At 41.4% G+C, this 22928-nt stretch overlaps 1 protein-coding gene across 2 annotated transcripts in view; it reads right to left on the bottom strand.

Annotated features, from left to right (window-relative positions):
* Nucleotides 1-12205: 12205 nt before the first annotated feature.
* RBM27 (RNA binding motif protein 27) overlaps nucleotides 12206-22928 on the bottom strand; it is a 39835-nt gene continuing 29112 nt past the window's right edge. For both annotated transcript variants that reach the window (XM_077823919.1, XM_077823920.1), the window contains exons 19-21: nucleotides 17475-17561; nucleotides 16885-16995; nucleotides 12206-15674 (exon numbers count right to left, since the gene is read on the bottom strand). In XM_077823919.1, the coding sequence (XP_077680045.1) occupies nucleotides 15588-15674; nucleotides 16885-16995; nucleotides 17475-17561 (285 nt within the window). In that variant the 3' untranslated portion in view covers nucleotides 12206-15587. The remainder of the gene's footprint in view (nucleotides 15675-16884; nucleotides 16996-17474; nucleotides 17562-22928) is intronic.

The raw sequence follows: 22928 nt of genomic DNA, 5'->3' as shown, positions 1-22928 counted from the left end.
ATTTCCTGGATGAACATTGCTAGGGTCACAGAAGATATTGCTTTAAAATATGTTTATCTACAGATTAGCATAATCCTGTTCTATACGGTTTCCAATAAACTTTTCTGTGCTGCTTCTCCCAAGGGATACAATATACTCAAATACAACTTGCAGATGGGGACAGATGAAGCTAGGACAACGACACTTGACAGACACAAATAAAATGGCCTGCTGACAGTGTTACTATACTTACCTATACATAAGCCTGCAAAATAAGCCAAATGGAGGGAAAAGTCAAATGCAGCTATGCTCATTTTCTAAGACATGCTCATGCAGTGTTGTGTGACGGGTCAATACATTAACATAAAACACACATTACAAGGGAGACATTTACACAGTCTGATTTAATACCATTATGACGCTGTCAGACAAGTTGCCAGCTCATGCCAAGGCCCCTAGGCCTCAACTGGACACTGACCAATACATAGCTGGAAACCAGTATGGCTCACCTGTGTGTTAATATGGTTAAAACAGATGTTAAGTTTATACAAATGTGTTTAGTGTTAAGGTTTTATGAAATGCTTACAGGATGCTGCATGTAGTAATCTCACTTACAACTCTGTACCCTATATGATAAGGTAATACTGACCGTTTGCATTGCCTGGTCCATGATGCAAAGTTAGGTCAATGTAAAGCAGCTTACGTAGACCTAATTATGTTCTGTCTACACTTCAGCCTTGCGCCTGTTGATGTAAGGGCCCTACTACACCGACATAACTGCACCTCCACGAGAGGTGTAGCACGTATGTTGGTGTAATTAGGATGACGCAGTGTCCATGTAGACATGGGTTATTTACATCAGCTGTTGGCTGAAATTCTTACCAATTTTATAGCTCCTCTGTGCTGTGTAGCAGGGGGCTCACAGTTGGAGCCATGAAATTGACAAGAAGGCTGGTAGGCTCCCTACTATGAAATTGAGCCAGGCACCAGGCTGACAGCTGCCCCCTCTCCCCACAGCTGTCAGCTTGGTGCGGGGCTCATAGCTGGAGCCCTCATCCCCCACCCCGGGGGTGACAGCCCCAGCTGCAAGCCCTGTGCTGGGCTCAATTTCACAGGAGGAGCCTACCAGCCTTTCTTGTCAATTTCACAGCTTCAGTTGTGAGCCCCTGGCTCTGAGACTGGCAGCAGCCCTGAAATGGACAAGGAAGGCTGGGTGGCTCTATGCTATGCATCCCAAGTGGGGCTCAAACTGATAGGTGTTCCAAGGGGTACATCAACTCATCTAGATATTTGGCTAGTTTTACAATAGGCTACATAAAGAGCACTAGCGAAGTCAGTACAAACTAAAATTTCATACTGACAATGACTTGTTTATATTGCTCTATATACAATAATCAGCAGTTCATAAACTGTGGGTTGAGACCCTAAAGTGGGTTGTGAGTTTATTTTAATGGGGGTGCCAGGGCCAGTGTTAGACTCTCTGTGGCCCAGGACAGAAACTGAAGCTAGAGCGCCACCCCCTGGGGCTGAAGCTGAAGCCAAAGTCCGAGACCTGCTTCATGGAGCTGAAGCCTGAGTAGTGTAGCTTTGCGGAGCCTACGGCAATTGCCCTGCTTGCAAACCTGTAAAGCTGGCCCTGAGTACACAGAGAATACACTAACTTTAGGAATGATGTTTTGGCTTTTGGGTCAACATATCTTTGTGACATCTCATTTTCTAAGACTGCCATCAAGACGAAGAGTAGGAATAGACTCAATGTGGAGAAAAAAGTAACTGCTGCTGTTGCTTCACTGCTTCCCAGAATGACAAGGCTCACAAGTGAAAAACAGGCTCAAGTATCACACTGAAATGTAAGTACAATATTTACATTCCAATTGATTTATTTTATAATTATATGGTAAAAATGAGAAAGTAAACAATTTTTCAGTAATAGTGTGCTGTGACACTTGTATTTTTATGTCTGATTGTGTAAGCAAGTAGTTTTTAAGGAGGGTGAAACTTGGGATGTGCTAGGCAAATCAGACTCCTCAAAAGGGTACTGTTGTATCCCTTTCAGGAGTCTGATTTGCCTAGAACCACTGCCCTAACTCACCAAACAGGAAAGAAGCATTAACTAATGTGAAATGTTGGCTTGCTACAGAAGATGTTACCTCCTGTCAACAAAAAGGCCCATTGAAACCAAATAAGCCATCCTGAAACATCAAAGAACAAAGGCTTTGTTAATTGTTCTTCCCCACCCATGATGAGTAGATGCTTGAACTCTGGAGGAAGGGAATAAAAATTCCTGACAAGAAGGAACTACCTCTATGCTGCTTTGACTTTGGGAGGGAAAGACTTTTAAGCACAAGCAAGGGATCCCCAGCTGCTTAGCCTGAATTAACCCTAGGATATAAAGCTTGCATATCACCGCTTCTATCATCTTTTGAAACCTAAGTAATTCATTTGTATGTTTATCTGCTTTAACCTTGTAAATAACTCGTTTCCTTTTCTTAGTTAATACATCTTTAGTTAATTTATTATAGGATTGACTACAAGCCTCGTCTATGGTGTAAAACCTAAATTGCAATTGACCTGGAGTAAGTGACTGCTCCTTTGAGACTGGAAATAACCTGAATATTGTTGTGATTTTTGATGTAAGGGGCCATCAACCACAAAGGCAAGCTTGCCTCAGTGGCAAGATAGACTGGAGCACCCAAGGAGACTGTCCGAGACTCCATGGTTATGCTGTTATAATGCCTGATGAATTTACACTTGATACTTGCTTGGTGAAATCTAAGTACAGAACTCACAACCAGTTTGGAGTTTGTGCCCTGCTTCTTAACAGTCTGCCCTGAGGTTGGTACTCATGCTCTTGAGTCGCTCCAGACAACTTGACAACCACAGCTGATAAACAATCCAATTCCTGAGGAGGCCTCCCAGATAATCCATAGTACCTTATTTTAAATAAGGTAACACACAGCTAAATCACTCAGCATGACAGCATGGCTTTTTCAGTCTAAGTGTTGTGAATAGGTGTTAAGGAATCATGACTACTCTGTCCCTCCTTTCTTGCTAATGGGGAAAAGGGGCTCCAGCTAGTTCCTGGTAAAAGTCAAGCACCACTGTTCCTTTCCTAACCTGTACACATGGTCAACTCTGATGGGCATTTTGAGAGCCACAATCCAAACAGCCATTTCAGACGAGACAGATGAGCCCCTGTGCACAATGAGAATAGTGCTTGCCTCCCTTATTACAAGATTTGCTACAGTGTGTAAAATGCTTTGGAGATGGAGAGTTCTATATAAATGTAAAGTGGTACTAATAAATGCAAAGCTTAATTGCAGGTTAGAAGTTTAACCAGAAGTCAGGAAATGAAAACATGATGAACTCACTGACATTGATGACCTCATTTTTCATTGCCTGATCGGTATGCTTAAATTCATATTGCCACAGTAAAGATTTTTACCTTTAATTTCCTTTCAGAAAAAAGGACCCGCCTTTGCTTAATAACGTTAGCATTCAAACACATGTAGGCTTTAAAGGACACACTTCCTTGATATGAAGAGGGAAGGAGAGGAAATTTCCCTATTACTGTTATTTGTGTTCAGGTTTAGGTGCTATCAATCGCCTTTTGCTGGAGACAGGTTTTCTACAAGGACTTGTCTACATAAAGTTTCGTATTTGAAAAAGATTTTGATTAATCGAGTTGTGGTTGGCATTGTGTCAGCTAACTTGATTCTTCACAGTGGTGTTCAAACATGGCAATGTTTACAAGCCCCAAAACGGATTTGGCGTATTGGGCTCTGGCACATTGGTTTACTTTTGCAAAAGGAAGTGTTAAAATTCTAATTTTTTTTTAAATTACAATGCAGCAAAAATTGCTGAGAAACTTTTAAAGTCACAAGAGACACAATTTTCACATGATCCCTGAAAAGGTTTTTTCCAAAGAAGTTTGTGTTGGTTATTTCAACAAAACATTTAATGCCAGATTTTTAAAAGTGCTTAGTGTTGGCCTATCACTGCTTCAGTTGAAGTAAATGGGAGTTTTACCATTGATTTTCACGGAAGTAAAATTAGGATAATGCTAAGCGCTTTTGAAAACTCATACTCTTAGCATTTCCTTTGTTCAAACTGTCCAAGAAAGCAGCTTGAGTGCAGAAGCCTCTATGTCTGTCAGGTTGGGCAGGGAACTGAGCTTTATTATGCTTTGCTAAAATCTCGTTTCTATTGAGACTGTTCAAAAAAGTTTGTTTTTTATGGGAATTCACACCCCTTCCTCTGAAGCATGTAGTACTAGCCACTGTTGAACACAGGATACTGACTAGATGAATTATTGATCTGACCTGGCAAATATTTTGTACTGATATTCATTTCTCATCTATTTTACCCCCAAATAAACATCCTCAAAGGACTAGCCACACATCAAGTACGGTGGGGTGTTACCAGAAATATTTTCTAGATGCAGAGACAGGCGACTCCAGTAGGTTTTTATGATGAATATTCACTATCTTTTATTCTCCAACATCCCTTCCACCAGTATTTCACCTTGTATTATTAGCGTGTCCTATTAAAACTGATGGAAAAGCCTGCAAGCACCCTATCTGTTGGGCCCTGATGGCTATTTTCTTGGACTCTTAATACTTAGTGTGACCATATGTCCCGTTTTGGCAAGGACAATCACTTTTTTAAGCCCTGTCCCGGGTGGCCTGACTTTTTTGGCAAATGGGACAATTGCCCTTTTTTTTTTTTTTTTTTTTTTTACAAAACACACACCAAAAAAAAAAATCCAACACCGGTGTGTGGAGGAACATGCGGAGCGGGGCGGGAGGTGGGGGGGGGGGGCGGCGGAGTGTAAGCAGCGACGCCAGCCCTGAGTGGAGGGAGGCAGGGCTCGGGGGGGGGAGGGAGGGGGAGCAGGCAGGGCTCAAGCAAGCAGCGATGTCACCCCAGCCTCGCAAAGGGTGTAGTGAGGGCTCTGGACACCAGCCCCACACGGGAAGGTGGCTCAGGTGAGTGGCTCGGGCCAGCCCTGCGCAGTGGGGGAGGGCTCGGGCCACACCCATGATGGGGGAAGCAAGGGAGAGGGCTTGGGCTAGCCCCATGCGGTGCCCCAGTTTCCCTTTGGGAAATATGGTCACCCTAAATACCTGAAGCTAGAAATCTTTCCTCTGGAAATCAAAGCTATTCAAACTTGCCTTTTCCCTTACAAAAAAGAAAGCGTTAGAGGTTGGAGTGTGAATGTTTAGACTGGTATCCAGCTTAAAATGCCAATTTATTTCTGAACAATGAACTGCCATGGATAAAGGTCCGTACAAACCTATGGAGCAGGAATTTCTTTACTGAGGCTACATCTACACTTCGGACCTTACAGCGGCACAGCAGTACCACCGCAGCTGTGCCACTGTAAGGTCTCCCGTGTAGCCACTCTATGGTGGTGGGAGAGAGCTCTCCTGCAGGCATAATTAAACCACCTCTAATGAGCAGCGGTAGCTATGTCAGCAGGAGAACATCTCCCACTGACACAGCGCTGTCCACACCAGCACTTTTGTCCGTCGGGGACTGTGCGCTTTTTCATACCCCTGAGCAACAGAAGTTTTACTGACAAAAGTGCTCATTTAAACAAAGCCTTAATTACAATGAAGAGTTGAGATGTTGGCTGCCACAGAGAGGCAATTTGTATAACTTTGGCTCTGGAAATGACAAGCTTTAGGTGTAGAGTGCTTTATCCTGAATGACAAACTTATCACACTCTAACTTCAAAATGGATGTCGTGGGACTTAACATTCTAGACTAACATTCTCAGATAGGCACTAAGAACCAGATTTTGTAAGTAAATAGGTGCCCAGCGTGATCTTCAAAAGCACTTACATGTCTGATTCTCCACCTATTTACATCTTTAGGCACCTAAACACCTTTAAAATACTGGCAGCAATTACAAAAGTATTCTTCTGACAAGCTTAAGCAACTTGTGATGCCACAGATGTATGAAAGTGGGTTTAAGCGCAGATAGTCATAGTCAGAGTTCGCGGCGCAAGTGTAAGATCTCTGTATTCTTGTGCCCTCTACAGGATAAACCTCCAAGAGCCTACATTTTTCACCAATTCTTATTTCAACCACAAGGTTTTCAGCGTGCAAAACTTAATCAAATGGAAACATGAGAAATAAAGCACTACTACAAGTTACAGATGCCAATATAATTGTAACCAAAAAAATGCATCAAAACGTAACAAGTTTCAGAAGATCAGGTATAACCACCCACTTGCCAAGAGGTTTGAGCACTTTGCCTTATGTCTTATAGTGTCCAGTAACGAATTTAAGCTCCCAGGCTCACCTTTTGAAGGTGTTGTGCAGGTTTCTGTTGAGGTCTTATGGTCTCAGTAGAGACACTGAATTTATGGCTTATTACTCCAATCTGTAAGCCACTAACCCTCCTTTTTTTCCTATGACTGCAGAGGCGTTAACAGACCACTTCACCTTGAATGGTCTCTTAGCAGTAGTGTGGACAAGCCCTACGTCGATGTAACTTATGTCGCTCAGGGGTGTGAAAAAGCCACCCCCCTGAGCGACGCAAGTTACACCGACTTCAAGCAGTGTCTACACTGTGCTATGTTGGTGGGAGACGCTCTCCCGCCAGCATAGCTTCCGCCTCTCGTTGAGCTGGAGTAATTATGCTGACAGGAGAGCACTCTCCTGTCAGCATCAGTGCAGCTGTGCTGATGTTGCGTGGTAGCATAGACTAGCCCTTAGAATATGGGTTAACTATTTATGCTAAACAAATTCTTCCACCTTGTATTTAGCTGTGATACTCTACAGTTCCCAGATTTGAAGAAAAGCTCTGTATAGCTCGAAAGCTTGTCTCTCTCAACAACAGAAGTTGGTCCAGTAAAAGATATTGCTTCACCCACCTTAAACTTTATAGTTTAATAGTAACTATTTCAATTGTGGTAGCACCTAAAACTTGCTAAGCACTTTCCAAATAAGCATACTACAATTATTTGAACAGTTAGCACAATTCATTTTCTATACAGATATTTTCTTTAAATACAGATTTTTAAAGCTGGGAATGGGCAAAAAAGGTGGTGGTGTAGGAGAAGACAGACAAGAGAACCAAGATGTATTGTGAGAAAGCACTGACCTAGCAATCAGAGAAGACCCAGGCCTGCTGACAGTGGGGGAGGAGGGGCAGTTGGCTTCAGCAGTGTAGACAAGCAGCAAATTTGGGGGGCATGACACCCCACATGTGACCCTCCCCGATGCGTCGCCTCTGCTAGCAACACTTCTACAAAAGGCTCCTTCAGCAGATGTTGGTCTCAGTGAAATACCTTTTATCACTTGTTTTCTAGTTCAACCCTATGCTTTATTATGCTCATTTGAAAAAACTAAACTTGTCAGCCACCAACTTACTTTTTATCTTCAGTATTTAATCGTTTTAATCTTTCATAAAATAGCTACAGATAAATGGTTACTATCAAAATACCAGGCTGTGCTACACGCAAGACCACAATAGATGTCTAACAATTACTTACCACATCCTACCTGTATCAAGTAGCCTAACTCCAAGACCTGGACTGGTTGGTTAACCTTCAGTGGACTGCAGAAATGTGTGTCAATGGCAGATCCTGTAGAAAGAAAAAGAAAAAAAAAAAAATCTACAATTAACCCGTTTGCATTTTGTCCCAAGTGAATTTTTCCACAGCTATAGCTTTACTGTGCAAATAGTAGTACAGCAATGTGTATGTAGGCTTTAGTGAGTTAAATACAACTGACATGCACTGTTCAGTTGGCTTCCACTCCCCACTCCGGCCCCCCATTATGAAAATCTTACAACTGACAAGACCTTCAGTTAGATGCCACTTTTATGTCAATTTGAAGGACAGGCTGAAATCCTCCTCCCTTATTTGATATACCGGGATGTGTTTTTAACTACAAAAGGAATGGTCATACCAGATCAGACCCCATCATGCATTAAGTGTAACATCCTAGCTCAGACAGGGGCCAACACTAGATGCTTCAGAGGAAGGTGCAAAAAACCCACCTTCCTAATAGCTAGTAAATTCTGAAGCATGAAGCTTAACATCTCTTACAAAATTTGATAGTGTTATCCATGAAAACTTTGGATATTCTTGTCCATTAATATCTAATCCCTTTTTGAATCTTGCTACTTTTTTTGTCAATGGCATCCTGTGGCAATGAGTTCCACAGTCTAATTATACGTTGTGTGAAGAGTATTTCCTTCTATGGGTTTTGAATTTACCATATTTTAATTGCCCTGACAGTCTCTTTGCTTCTATGAAATAAAGCAGAAGCTCCTGATCTAGCATCTAATACCATTCTTTTTTATATATACCTCTACCCCGATATAACGCGACCTGATATAACATGAATTCGGATACAACGCAGTAAAGCGGCGCTCTGGGGGGTGGGGCTGCGTGCTCCAGCAGATCAGCATGTCAGCCTCCGACACGTGTCTCTGAGCGGTGTGTTAAGGGTGCCGGGCTGGGGCTGAGGGGTTGGATAAGGGGCAGAGGGTCTTGGGGAGCGGTCAGGGGACGGGGGGGTTGGATGGTTCAGAGGTTCTGGGGGCAGGGTGGTCAGGGGAAATTGGATAGGGCGTGGGAGTCCCAGGGGGCCTGTCAAGGGGCTGGGGTCCTGGGGATGATTAGGGATGGGGGTGGGGGGGGCCAGGTCTTGGGAGGGTGGTTGGGGCGGGGGGTCTCTGGAGGGGATAGTCAGGGGGCAGGAAGTGACTATTAATAATGGAAATGCTTGAGGCCAAAAGCAAGTTCGATATAACTCGGTTTCATCTATAACGCGGTAAGATTTTTTGACTCCCGAGGACCGCGTTATATTGAGGTAGAGGTGTACTTCTCTCACGCCTCCTTTTATCTAGTCTTTTCCAAGGTAAATCCCAATCCTTTCAATCCCCTCATACAAGGGTTTTCTGAAGCAGCTAATCATTTTCATCTCCCTTCTCTGACCACCCCCTAAATTCTGAAATAGCCTTTTTAAGATGGATTCCAAGACCAGAAGGGACCATTGTTATCATGTTGGCTCACCTCATATAATACAGACCACAGAATTTTCACAGAATAATTCCTAGAGCAGATCTTTTAGAAAAACATTCAATCATGATTTTAAAATGGTCAGTGATGGACAATCCACCATGACCCTTGGTAAACTGTTCCAATGATTAATCGCTCTCACTGTTAATGTAAGTCTTATTTCCAATCTGAATTTGTCTAGTTTCAACTTCTAGCCATTTGACTGTGTTGTACCTTTCTCTGCCAGATTGAAGAGCCCATTATCAAATATTTGTTACCCATGTAGATAGTTACAGACTGCAATTAAATCACCCCTTATCCTTCTCTTTGTTAAGCTAAACAGATTGACCTCCTTAAGTCTATCACTATAAGACTTTTTTAATCCTCTAATTATTGTTGTGGCTCTTCTCTGAACCCTCTCCAATTTTTCAACATACTTCTTGAATTGCGGACACCAGAACTGGACACAGTAGTCCAGCAGTGGTCATACCAGTGCCAAATACAGGAGGTAAAATAACCACCCTACTCCTACTTGAGATTCCCAATTATGCATCCAAGGTCACATTTGGCTCTTTTGGCCACAGCTTTGCACTGGGAGCTCACATTCAACTGGATTATCTCAGATGACCCTTCAAATCTTCTTAAGAGTCACTGCTTCCAAGGACAGAGTCCCCCATTCTATAAATATGGCCTACATTCTTTGTTCCTAGATGAATGACCTTACATTTGGCTGTGTTAAAATGCATATTGTGTGCTTGCGCACAGATACCCAAGTCAGCCAGATTACTCTGTATCAATGCCCTGTCCACTTCATTATTTGCCACTCTTCAATTTTGTGAGCTTCAGTGATGATTTTATGTTTTCTTCCAGGTCACTGATAATGTTAAACAACATGGGGCCAAGAACAAATCCCTGTGGGACGTGACACGAAACAACCTGCTTTATGATGATTCCTCATTTACAATTATATTTTGAGATCTAGCAGTTAGCCTGCTTTTAATCCATTTAATATGTAGCATGTTAATTTTATATCCTAGGTTTTGTTAATCAAAACATCATGCAGTACCAAGTCAAATGCCTTAAAGAAGTTGCAATATATTACAGCAGCCATTACTGTTAGCAACCAAACTTGTCATAAAAAAAAGGTGGGGCAACCAGTCCTATGATCTAGACAAGGCCTCACCCGTGAGTTATATGACGGCACAATATTCTTCCTGTTCTCCACCCCATTCTTTATCTATCCTAACATCTTGTTGGCTAGACAAATACAAGCCTACCCAACTGAGTGAATCAATACATTTCTAAAAAAGTTTTTTTAAAAGGGTGGAGAAGACGACTTTAAGAACATAATTTTAGTTTAAGGAGCTTCACGTTATCACATCACATACCTGGGTCAACAATGTTTATATGGGTAACAAGTATCAAGAATCTGACAAGTATTTCTTAGTACACATTTCATTAATTACACAAGGTACAATCCGATCTTGTATATTTCAAAAATTAAAAAAAAAGGAAAATCGGTTATTAGCAAGTTCTAGTTCCATCTCTGAAGAAATTCTATACATAGAAATGCCAATCAACTCCACAGGAGTCCTGCATATAGGACAGGCATGTTGGTCTCCTAATTAGCAATGGTTGAAGTATAATGTAAAAATCTTTGAGTTAAATGCATTTACCTTCACATTTGTTCTGTTAATAGACTCCTTAATACGTTGTTTTTACCATAAAGGTTTTAAAGAATACTTTCCACCATAAGTGTAACTGCCACATACCAGTAAAAGGGCATTTCTAAAATTCAGGGGCAAGACAGCTATATTCCCATACAAAAGATCTGCAAAAACATGAGAAAAAATAAGAGCCCTAAAATACACACAGGATGATTTCTATTACCTTTTCTTGCTTAAAAAACATGTTCAATTAGTAGGTTTTGGGCAACTATTTATTCCCTATTCCAAATCGCACGCCCTAAACATCCCCATTTCAAGGCCTCTTTCCTTCAAAAGCCCTTATCTCATAAGACAGATATTGAGAACTGCTCCAAGACTTTATATTTTAGGCAAAGGAAACAAGCTCCAAAAATGAAAGACTTTTTAAAATTTCCCTTATGGTACTGCCTAAGGCCTCAATTGGGGTTGGGACCCATTGTGCAGAATACTGTAAAAATACAGAAAAGCCAATTCCTGCCTTGAAGCACTTACAATCTAATGACAGATGAAGGGTAGGGTAATAGCGATACAACACACCAGTGAACGAGCGTGGTGAAGAAATGACACTACTGTTACATGTAGCATGGCTTGCTTTTTTTTTTTTTTTAAATTGAGACTAGAAGTAAAAAAGGGGAAGAGAAAAAGTCACAGCTTGTCACCTGCCTGGCCATGTTCGGTAAGCAAGGTTTTGTAGGCATCGTGACAGAGCAAATTCTAAGGAGTAATCTGAAGAATAAGAAGGATGAGATTGGATAATTTCCCCACCCCCGCATGCATAAGGTACAACATGGGAGAAAATGCAGAGGCATTTAAGGAAGCCGATTGGTGGGCATTAAAGGCTAGGAACAGAGGCGGAGGTAGAAGTTCTGATTAACAGATTGGATCAATAGGGTGAGGCTACACTGTGTTTTTATTTATACCATATTTGTACTCTGATACCACCCCATCTTAGAGATCATCAGGTGATATGCATATGCTCTAATGGGCTGCAGGGTGTGTAACTCACTCCTAGTCTAAAATAATTCTCCACTCGTTCCTACTTTTAAATTGAACTTTAGGAAGGAAAGAGAAACTCTAAAGATTAATATAAATATAGGACCAACAATGGTTCTCACTTTGTATTAGATCACTCTTAACTTGGTTTTACAATTGGCACACTGTAGTTTTATAGGCTTGCTATATTTTCAATGGTTTCAAAAGATCGATGGATTTGAATTCATTTTGTTCAGTGCACTGGCACAGGTGCATTAAAATAATTAGTTTACCCTTTAAATAAAAAGATGTGAAATGCTTTGCAGTTTTCTGCAAAACACAAATATACTCACAGTTTGCTGACCACATTACTTCATACTGGCTCTTACAGAACTGTAATGCTCTCCACAGAGAAACTATCTTCTCTCCAGCTGCTTCAGCAATATTTCTTAACTATAAGGCAAGCAAAAGCCTGCACATACATACAGAGACACACACACATTTTTCAGAAGAAAAGTGATATAGCTCTTTTTGTGATGGTTGTAATTTTTTGGAATGGTTCTTCAGTTTTCCAATTTTTTAAGTTAGAGTTATTTGTAGCTTTTTCTTTTTTCTTTTTTTAAATCTTGAACCATTCCATATTATATCTTTATTGCAAAAAGTCAACATGCATCTTAGAAATTCAGATTGTAATCAATAAAACAAACATTACATATATGAATTTAAATGTATAAACAGTTAGAAATTCAACAATATCTCCTATTATACTATTACACAAGTTCACAATTTTGTAAAAACTATAGTACAAGTTTACTATACATCAAGAGGAACTTATATTCCTTTTCACATGATTTTGTTAAAAACTGCTGAAACGTTTTCATCATAAATGGGCAAGTGTTTTCAAATGAATCTTTACAGCTCATGGGCTTTGTTATGCTCAAGAACTTAATTTGATAATAAAGAAATGAAGAATAATTCTTCATTCCAAAGTTTAATGTTTAGCATATACAGCTGTATGGTCTGTAAACTAGGCTTTAGTTTGGTAACATTTTATTTTAAATTTCCTATACATAAGTTGCTTGGTATGCATATACAGATATAGTACTGATTATGAATTAAGTCAACTGTACTTTTTGAAGGTGTACATTATAATTTCATAATAAAAATAAAATGTTACCATAAAAAAGTAAAATGTGCATTCTCAGTTACCTACTTAAAAATAAACAATTTAGTATTACCTACTAAGCCGTAAAACACAACACAGGGAGATCCTCTAGCTTTGGCAAAATGAAGGTCACTTTCAAACAGCTTTCCCACTCCTTAAATACCAGAATTTAATCAATTACAGTTATGCTGCCTATCACTTATACTCCCAATAATATAATAGCATGTTTTTAATACACAAGCTAAGTTCAGAGGCACAACTCACTTTTGTGCTTCAATGCTTAAAAATCATGTTTGGGATGTCACTTGAGGATGTATGTAAGGCTACCAATGTGCATACCAAAGAAAATGTTATATAAATCTCAAAGGCCCATTAAATAAATCTTCCACCCTTGCCTCTCGCCTATCTCACCTAACTAAAAAAGCCAATACATATGAGCAAGGGCAAAAGTGTCTCTCAACAAACTGTGCCAATAAGGTGTGTCCTTTTGGAGCTAAAACCATATGAAAAGGAAACCCCATTCTGTTTAACTGTGTCAAAGGCTACTGAAATTTCTCTTACAGCTTCATTCATTCACTGTAATCTTCAGTTTCCAAATACAAAAATACAACAATTCTTATTGAAATCTATACGCTGGTAGTTTTAGTACACAAAAAGAAAAATATTTACAAAATTATACAGTTTAAGAAAAAACTCTGTACAAAAAAAATATATAAATCCTTTGTTCCCTCTATCATTTTTTTAAACTGTCAGGACTCAAACATTTCCTGTAATGGATCTTTCAAAATATACACTGAGCCACAGACATTAAGAAAATATTAGAGATGGTGGGAGAAGAGCAAGGATTATTCTTCTAGGTTCAAAGTATTAATGTTTTTTTCATCATTCCTTCATACATTTAATTTAAACTCAGCATTAGTAGGAACGCAGTATTTAACTACAAAATGGAAGTCTTAATATGAAGGGGGAAAATATTGAAGGACATATTCCCTCCAACTGATACTGAAACTTAAAACGATAAAGTTTCGGTTTCTTTTACATATTACCACAGCAAAAGGATACTCAAATGGAGAGGAAGAGTACACGGGGCAACCTGAAGGATCGTGACTTCAAGTAACTAGCTATGATCAGCCTAAATTAAAATTTCTGGTACTTGCTGTATTTATTTTGAATCAGGAACCAATTGCCAAATACTCTGGTGTGCTAAATATCTGAAAGCAATATGATTTCTAAAGCCAAGAATGTATGCATTTGGTACATGTATATAACAAAGCTGTTTAGTATCCCAGCAGTTGGTAAGAGTATGTTTGCTCTGCTCCTTCAAACTGACATCCAGACTGCAAAGATACTATTTTACATGGGTACTTACATAACAGATAACTCCTACTGTACAAAGTGTACAGTACAGATGCATACAGAGTAAAGGAAAAAGCCTACTGGATAATGTAGTTATGCTCACGAACAGCAAGACCCACATAACAGAGTTATGAAGATCTATAGCTCTCGAGGGTCTAAACTTATTAGCCCCATTTCTACCACAATCACCATCATTTCTTTTTTGGCGGGTTTTTTTTTTGTTTTAAAGTGGTCTAAAGACAAAGGCAATTGAAAATTTCATAGTGTCTGTCTTACCTGCTTTTAAACTAAACTGCACTTTAAGATATAAATACAAATAGTTTTCCTAAAGTGAGTTTTAAACACTAGTCTTAAGAATCGTATCACTTAAAGTGCTGGTTTAGTATAGTAGGATATTGACCTTCCATGGGCCAAAAAACGACAAAACTTGCTCTGAACACTGTATGGGTTTGGCCTGAATATTAATAAAAGTGACAGACCTGGTCACATTGCAGAGGTGGGAGAAGAGGGTTCTCATGGTTGATTGTTTTAGAACTCTATACAGTTTAACAGGATTGACATTTATCAATACTGACAATGCAATAAATCAACAGCCTAGATTAAGCTTGAACCTTGTATCCAAACCATACGAAGAAATTGACACTGACAGTGAAAGAATGGAAACAATATGCTAATGACCCAGATATCAGTGTCACTGCTAATGTTTCACAGTGAAACAGGATTTAAAGCAATTTACAGTGAACTAGTATCAGGCAGTATCATACTAATACACTGTTAAAGTATGCAAGAGGAAACAGAAAACAAAACACTTGAATGAAGAAAAGTTGGGGTCTTCTACACTGAAGTTGTGTGTGGCTCTCAAGACAGGTCTTGAAGCAAAAAAATGAATTCAGACACAAATATTTCCTATAATAGTTGACTTCGCATGTAATAAAATGCTACCCTTTTTGAGTTAGCAAACATGAAGCAACTGACATTTAATGAAAACGTGTCTGCAGCTCTCTCCTGCAATCTTATATTACTAAATAAAACCTGTAACATCTTTTCTTTTATATCTAATAAATCAAAGCATTAAAAAACAAGATAATACAGGTGACGTGAAAAAAGGGCTTGACAATATTGATAAGTTTCTTCTTTATAGGAGGACTACCACCACAGATTATCTTTTTAACTCCGTAAAAAGTCACTGGGCAAAGCTTTGGCTGATCTAGTAGCACAGCTAAGTATCTGACACGTTCATATCACAAACTTGTTCTCACTTGAAATCTACTGTGTGTTTTGAAAAGAAAGTAAAATAAAAATTTTTTGGCTCATCAACTTCCTTAAATAAATTTTTAAAAGTTGTAGTTCAAACTATATTCCTAAAACTATACAATTCCAAATAAAGTTTTATCTTCTCCAAGAACGGGATTCGTCTTCATCTTCATCATCATCGTCATCATCTTCGTGCAAAAATAAATCTGAGGTTTCAGTCTCCTGGATGAAGACAAAATTGTAGTCTGGTTTTAGAGATGACACTTCTATATGCAAGAGGCAACATACTATATAAAGCAGCAGCATTTTATTTTAGGGTTGGGTTTACACAATGGATTCTAGATACTACTTGAAAGGGTTCACCATACAATGTGCATACACAATGCGTTGGCTCTAAAAGAAGGAGCTGTGTCCCCTCCTCAATGGCACCAGCATGTTGGAAAAATAGTAGCATCTTTTTCATTTAAGTGAACTAAAAAATTCTTTACTAAGGGGAGAATAATTTGCAACATTCCTATTAAGTTCTGGTTAATATGTCAATATCCCTCCATGTCAAGGGACAGGAAAAATTACCCAACTTAAACACTGCTTGGTTCAGGATGGCATGTGATCTGAGGAAGCAATATATAGTTTAAACTTATATACTTCGCACATTTTTGTTGTTCTAAAGGTGTTTTGCACCATCTGGCCAGGATTAATACAAAATTTATCAACTACTAATTTCACAGTCTTACTACATTGATTCTAGTAAATATGGGATTGTTAATGTTGAATTATAGTCTCTTGCAAATATCTAGTAGTTTACAAGTCAAAGGGATAATCTTATCCTGAGATGTGAATAATTATTTCTACCAAAATTTATAAAAGAATACTATCTTGCCCCCATCATAAAGAAGGAAAAATGGTAGGAAGGAAACAACCACCAATCCACAAATCAAATACTATGCTGCTTCTGAGCAGTCTTTATTAACTGTAGTTGGTTCTCAGAAATGAGTATTTTCCTTTGCAGACCAGGCTAAGGCAAGTTTGTTTATCCATCAATCATTTATAAGAGCCCAAATCCGGGGGGGGGGGGGGTGTTAAAAAAAATCAGGTACTAGAAATGAAGCAATTTACCCTATATCAGAACTGCTGATGTGTACCTTTAACAATCAGCACACAGAGAACTCAAATGTTTGGTCCTGATAGTTTATACAGGTATGCATATTTTACTCAAAAATACACATTTCTCTCTTAAGGATACATGTGCAGGTACAATATCCAAGTAAGGTTTCAACATTTCTATCTTGTAAGAATTACCGTGAACTCTGCCACAATATCTTCGGACAACTTCCACAGCAAACAGAGAGAACATTCTACACAACCAAAAATCCCTACACTGCTAGGAATTCTGTGAAAACAGATAAGCCACTATTCCAATGTACTACAGTACCTCTTCCTTGGACTCCTCTTCCTCAATTTCTGTGGACACAGAAGGTACCTTAGGTTTGTGCCATGATATCTGTAGTTTTCGGTCTTTGAATCTTGATCCCTGGTTAGCAGCCTAGGTTTTATTTTAGATGTGTTTTTAAAGGGAATTAAAAACATATGGTTCATAAGAGTAAAGAAACAAGGTAACCAATAGTGAACTAGGTACTTTAATCAGAAGAGGTTATCCCCTTAAGAAGTGTCAACGTACACCTCCCAAATCTATGCTACACAACTACCTCCCCCAACTCCCACAAGGGTATTTCTGAGCAGCAACTTCAACACAGCTCCTAACTGGCTGATTTCACTGTATGCACATTGGCATTCTGGGAATCGCAACAGGGCTCAAAGATTGCTTGGTTGGAAGACTCCAGCATTGAAGCTCTGTCTATACTGAGTTCACCTACCATTTAACTAATGGCAACATATATCCTCACTGTCCATTCCAGACCAGTATGGAACAAAGCACCCCAAAGAAAGTTCAACTAGTACATTGTATGAAAGAGTAAGATTCTTACCCTAAAACCACAGGAAGAGTTCTCTTACTAAACTTACATTTTCAGCTTCTGAGCGGGACTTAAAAGTCAGAACGACACTTAAAGGAGAATCCTCTTCTTGGAGGTCTTCAATATCTCCAAATTTCTGTGAAACAGAACAACAAGAAAAAGCATCATTAAACAGGTGTGCTAGTTGGACAAACCATCATATCGTAACCTGGGCCTATTCAAAGCTGAAATTTAAATATGGCTTTTTTGGTGGAAGGAAGAGATAGCCTGAGGCTAGAAAGGTGTCACAGCTTGTACCATTCCAGCAGTGGTGTATAGCCTCAAGCCTGTCTCCCAAGAAACAGATTTAAATTACTTGCAATTAAAATTCACTGCTCAACTAGGAACACACACACTCTCCCCACAAAAAAGGGCCTTAATTTACCAGAGTGTTAAGAATTCTCATCTCCCCCCGCCCGTTAATCCTCTCCTCCACACACATACACACCCTTCCTCATCACATAACTTCTCTAGTCCCATGAAGTAGTTCCTTTTGGAGCTCATTAATTTGCAAAAGGGAAGCTGTTCAGCAAGAGAACCACAGCACTCTGCCAGAAAACAGAAGCTTGATCAATCCACTATCACTAGATCAATCAGATGTTTGCATTTTACAACTAACCAACTCCCTTTAATCTGAGTATTAGGGTGGCAATAACACTGGACCACAATACTGGAGAACCAGATTGGCTTTAGTGTTCCATCTCGCTGAAATGAAAGCAATTTACAAACTTTCATACTGTATTTGTCTTCAATACAAAAAGGATTTGTCAGGGAAAGCATTTCTTGAATCCTACTCTGAGTACGAGAATGAAAATTATTTTTGTCTTCTACCTTCATTTTATGTAAAAAACTAGTAAGCTTCTTGGAAGCAATTTATTAACTTAGGTAATAGAAATGATGGTATGCCAGATCTCTTACTGCAGATTTAACAGCTGATGCTGCTGAACTAGCAGGGAATATTTTCACAAGAATGTAAGTCACTCAGAAAACTGGGAGAATTCCCAGAGGATGGGCACTATAGTGCAGTAATTCATGTTCAGCTAAAAAAACACTAGAGCAGGTCGAAAAAATTTCCAACAAAACGTTTTTCATCGGAATTGACCAATCTATTGAAATCTACAGTGTTTGGCAGATATAATCCTTATATCTTATTTCAGGAGTCCAAGAGAACCCTCTCTGGTCACATGGCAGGCAGGCGAGTTGGCATGACTGCCTCAGAGTCCTGAACCCTAGGGTTTGCAGCTCTGGTTTAACCCACCATATGGGCACAGCCAGGATTCCATTCCCTTCTACAGAGAACTTTGAAATTTTTGGTTTTAGTTCCAGTGTGGAATGAAAACCAATTTCTGAACTATGAAAATTCTCTGTGAAATGAACTCTCTTTCTCTACTCAACTCTAATAAACGGTTCTTAATATTACCCAGGTTTGCCATATGACCGCTTTCTCTTTGCAAAAGTTTAGGTATTCTTTGCATTAACTTGGTAAGATTCAATGTCACGTTTCACAAACACGGCATTTGTTTCGATTGCTCCGATTATAATTTATGGATTACCCAAAAAGTTAATAGGCGTCTCAACTAAGAATTGCCAGAAGACGTTTAGGAAAATTTATCAAAAAAACTTGATATTAATTTTAGTTGTGTCCCATACTGACACTGGATGCTGGGTTGTGAACTGTTACAAAAGGGACCTGAAAGCTGCAATATGAACTTCCTAAAAAGTTAAATTTGTGAAATTCCTGCTTTGCTTGGAAAAAAAGCCAGACAGTTACCTCTTCCATAACTGGTGTTCTTCGAGATGTGTTGCTTACGTCCATTCCATATTAGGTGTGCGTGCTCACCACATGCACCGGTACTGGAAGCTTTCCCCTCAGCAGTATCCGTAGGGGACCGGCTCTGGCACCCTCTATAGCGGAGCCTGTATGGCATGGTATAAGGGGTGCCGCCGGTTCCCCCCACCCTGAGTTCCTTCTTACCCAAAACTCCGACAGTGGGGAAGGAGGGTGGGTCATGGAACGGATATGAACACCACATCTAGAAGAACACCAGTTACAGAAAAGGTAACTGTCTTTTCTCCCTTGAGTGATTGCTCAGGTCCATTCCACATTAGGCGACTCCCAAGCAGTACCATCGGAGGCGGGTAGGAGTTCACGGACATGTAGATAGCAACACAGCTCTGCCGAACCCAGCATGGCCTCTGGCCTGCTGAATGATGGCACAATGCGCTGTGAGCATGTGAACAGAGGACCACACTGCGATGTTACAGATGTCCTGGAGAGGGATGTGCAGCAGGAAGGCTGCCAAGGACACTTGAGCTGTAGTCGAGTGGGGTCTGACAATTGTTGGTGGTGAGACCCCGCCCGGTCATAACAGGTCCTTATGCAAGAGTTAGTTGGAAATCCTCTGTGAGGACACCAGAAGGCCCTTCATCCTATCCACTGTAGCGATAAAGAGCTGAGTTGATTTATGGAAAGGCTTGGTGCGTTCTAGGTAAAAAGCTGTTGTAGGAGCAGCATGTATGCTCTGTATGATTATGCTATGTATAACCTGTATGCTCAAAAGGTCTGTTACACTTTCCCCCTCCACTTTCCCCCCCCATTTTGTCTCCTCTCCCTCTTTGAATACCTGTGAAGTGGCTTTCCCCCTCCACCTCCCTCCTGGAATACTTGTGGGATGAATGGGTTGGTTGAACAGCTGGAAGATCAGAAGAACTCCCAGGTAGACAAGGTGTCTGGGATTCTAATTAGGCAGCGCTCACACACCCTATGCATGGACACTTCCCGAGGTGAAGTGTGACCAACCAGACCTGGCCTAAGTCATCTGTAGTTGCAGGCCATGAGGAGCAGGTCCTTAAAAGGGGAAGGGGCCATGTGCTCAGGAGTGCACTCACAAGCGTGTATCTCCCGTGAAGGCCCTTTGCCCAGACCGCCTGGCCAGTGGTTCACCACGTTGCATTCTATCGTGCCTCGGGAAGACTTACCTTCATCGCACCATCCATTGCTGCGCTGTGGGACACTTACCTTGAAGAATCCTGACATCTCCAGTGCTGTGCCTGTCCTGCGAGTGTGAGTGTGACACCCCCCCACCTTCTTTTCAGCTTAGCTATCAGTATAATAAACGCGCGGCTTTCTGCCAAACTTTCTGGGTCATTAGTCCTCCCTATGCTTACCAGCTGGCTCAATTTTGGGTAACAAAAGCCAAGGCCCTTCAGATGTCCAGCATGTGAAGACACCGCTCTTTGCTGGTGTTGTGCGGTTTGGGACAGAACACTGGGAGGAAGATGTCCTGGTTCATATGGAAGGTAGATACCACCTTCGGCATGAAGGCTGAGTGGGGCCACAGCTGAACCTTGTCTTTGTAGAAGACAGTGTACAGCATTCTGAGGTCAGGGCTTTAATCTCAGAGACTAGTCTCGCTGATGTCACCGCCACCAGGAAAGCGACCTTACATGACAGGTGGGAAAGGGATCAGGAGCCCAGCGGCTCAAAGAGTGGGCCCGTGAGCCTAGAGAGGACCAAGTTAAGATCCCACTGCAGAACAGGGGTCCCTACCCGTGGGAAGTCTCGAGACCTCTCAAGAATCTGACTGTCATGTCATAAGAAAACACCATCTGGCCCTGGATCGGCAGGTGAAAAGCAGAGATGGCCGCGAGATGCACTCTAATGGAAAAGTGTGCCAGGCCCTGGTTCCTCAAATGAAGCAGGTAGTCTAAGACAGAGACTGTATGGAAGAACATGAGGGAGAGATGCCTTGCTCGGATGCCCAGTGGGAAAACCTCGTCCACTTGGCCAGGTAAATCAGTCTGATTGAGGGCTTCCTACTCCCCAGGAGAACCTGTTGGACCTCCTCCAAAAGAGTTCAGCCACGCAGCATCCATGCCGAGGGGTTGCTGGGAGGATCTTCCCAAATATGGTGATCCCTATCTTGGAGACCAATGACAGCAGGCTGGTGACTTCGGTCCCTTGATCAGTCCCAGGATCTGTACCAAGCTCTTAGTGATGTGAGGGATTGGTCTTGGTGCTCCTGCGGGGGGGCGAGGGGGAAGCCTCATTGAGTCTGTGCCAGGCTACCAACGAAATATGCCTCGAATCCCAAGGTCCAGGGACCAAAGAGGGCTCCACTGAGCCTGCCTCTTTAGCTCTGAGGTACGACTGCTTCGGGTGGGCAAGCGGTGGCGGGATGTCCCATGTGATGGGGAACGGTGCTGCTGAGGTCCCAAGGTGGGTTTACCCTGAGACTGGGGTACCGCTGGAGCTGGTGTGGACAGCATTAGAAGCGTCAGGATCTCCTGATCTGCCTGAAGGGCTTTGGGCATCGATGGCACCTGAAGCTGACGGAGGCCTGTACTGCTATCCAGACTCACAGGCAAGGTATGGGATGGGCTGCACCACTCGACTTGAACTGGGGCCTGACTTCCTGAAGGGGGCGCTGAGTTGCCCGGCGCAGGTCTTGGCTTGCCCCGAGCCCTTTCCTTTCTCTTGCAGGAAGTAGGAGATCTTCCCCTCACTGTCTTCTTCTGCTTCTTGGCCGGAGCTCTGGAGGGGGTTTGGTGCCGGCTCATGGACGGTGCTGGCAGAGCACTGTGCACCGACACCGCAGTGCTCGCTGCCGCCTCGGACCATTATTCCCGTGCCGCATTGAGTGCCGACTCCCCCAGGAGTGTTTGCAGGCAGTTGTCCTGCTCCTTTTTTGACCTGGGTTTGAAGGACTTACGAAGACGACACTTGTCGCTTATGTGCCCTTTGGCCAAGCACCTTAGGCAGCTACTAGGTGGATCGCTGATTGGCAAAGGCCATTTGCAACTATTGCAGGGCTTAAAGTCTAGGGACCGGGGCATGCCCCATCCCAAGGCTGAGTCCTGTTTGGGACTAATGAAAACTAAGAACTACTACTAAGGGTAACTAAACTATATACAACTATATTACAGGTTTTATAAAGTTCGCAAGAATGGAGAACAAAACACTGCCAGCCGAAGCAGCAGACATTCCAGCACCATCCATGGTGGCAAGAAGGAACTGAGGGTTGGGGAAACCAGTGGCGCCCCTTATACCGTGCCATATGGGCACCACTCCAGAAGGTGCCAGAGCTGGACCCCTATGGATACTGCTGCGGGAAAAACTTCCGGCACTGGTGCATGTGGCGAGCACACACCCCTAATATGGAATGGACATGAGCAAGAACTTGAAGCAGCAGTGCTTTACTTTTTAAGCTACACAGAGAGAAAGGGTTGGCTAGGAAATGCCTTTGGTGGGTAGATAAATACACATACATGTCTCCCACAGACTGTAAAAGGCTGTTAAGTATTTTTCATACTTCTAAAGTCCACATTTCAAAAGACTTTAAAGCAATGTAGACAGTAACATACATAACATGACAGAACAAGGGAAAAAGATTCATTTTGCCACATGGTTTTCTGTTTTGTTTTTGGTCTACATACACACTTATGGTCCTGAAACATGAAAGCA

The sequence above is a fragment of the Eretmochelys imbricata genome, chromosome 8, assembly GCF_965152235.1.
Source record: "Eretmochelys imbricata isolate rEreImb1 chromosome 8, rEreImb1.hap1, whole genome shotgun sequence".
Classification (NCBI taxonomy): Eukaryota; Metazoa; Chordata; order Testudines; family Cheloniidae; genus Eretmochelys; species Eretmochelys imbricata.
Note: the sequence above shows the minus strand (reverse complement) of the source record. Positions and strands in the feature narration are given on the sequence as shown.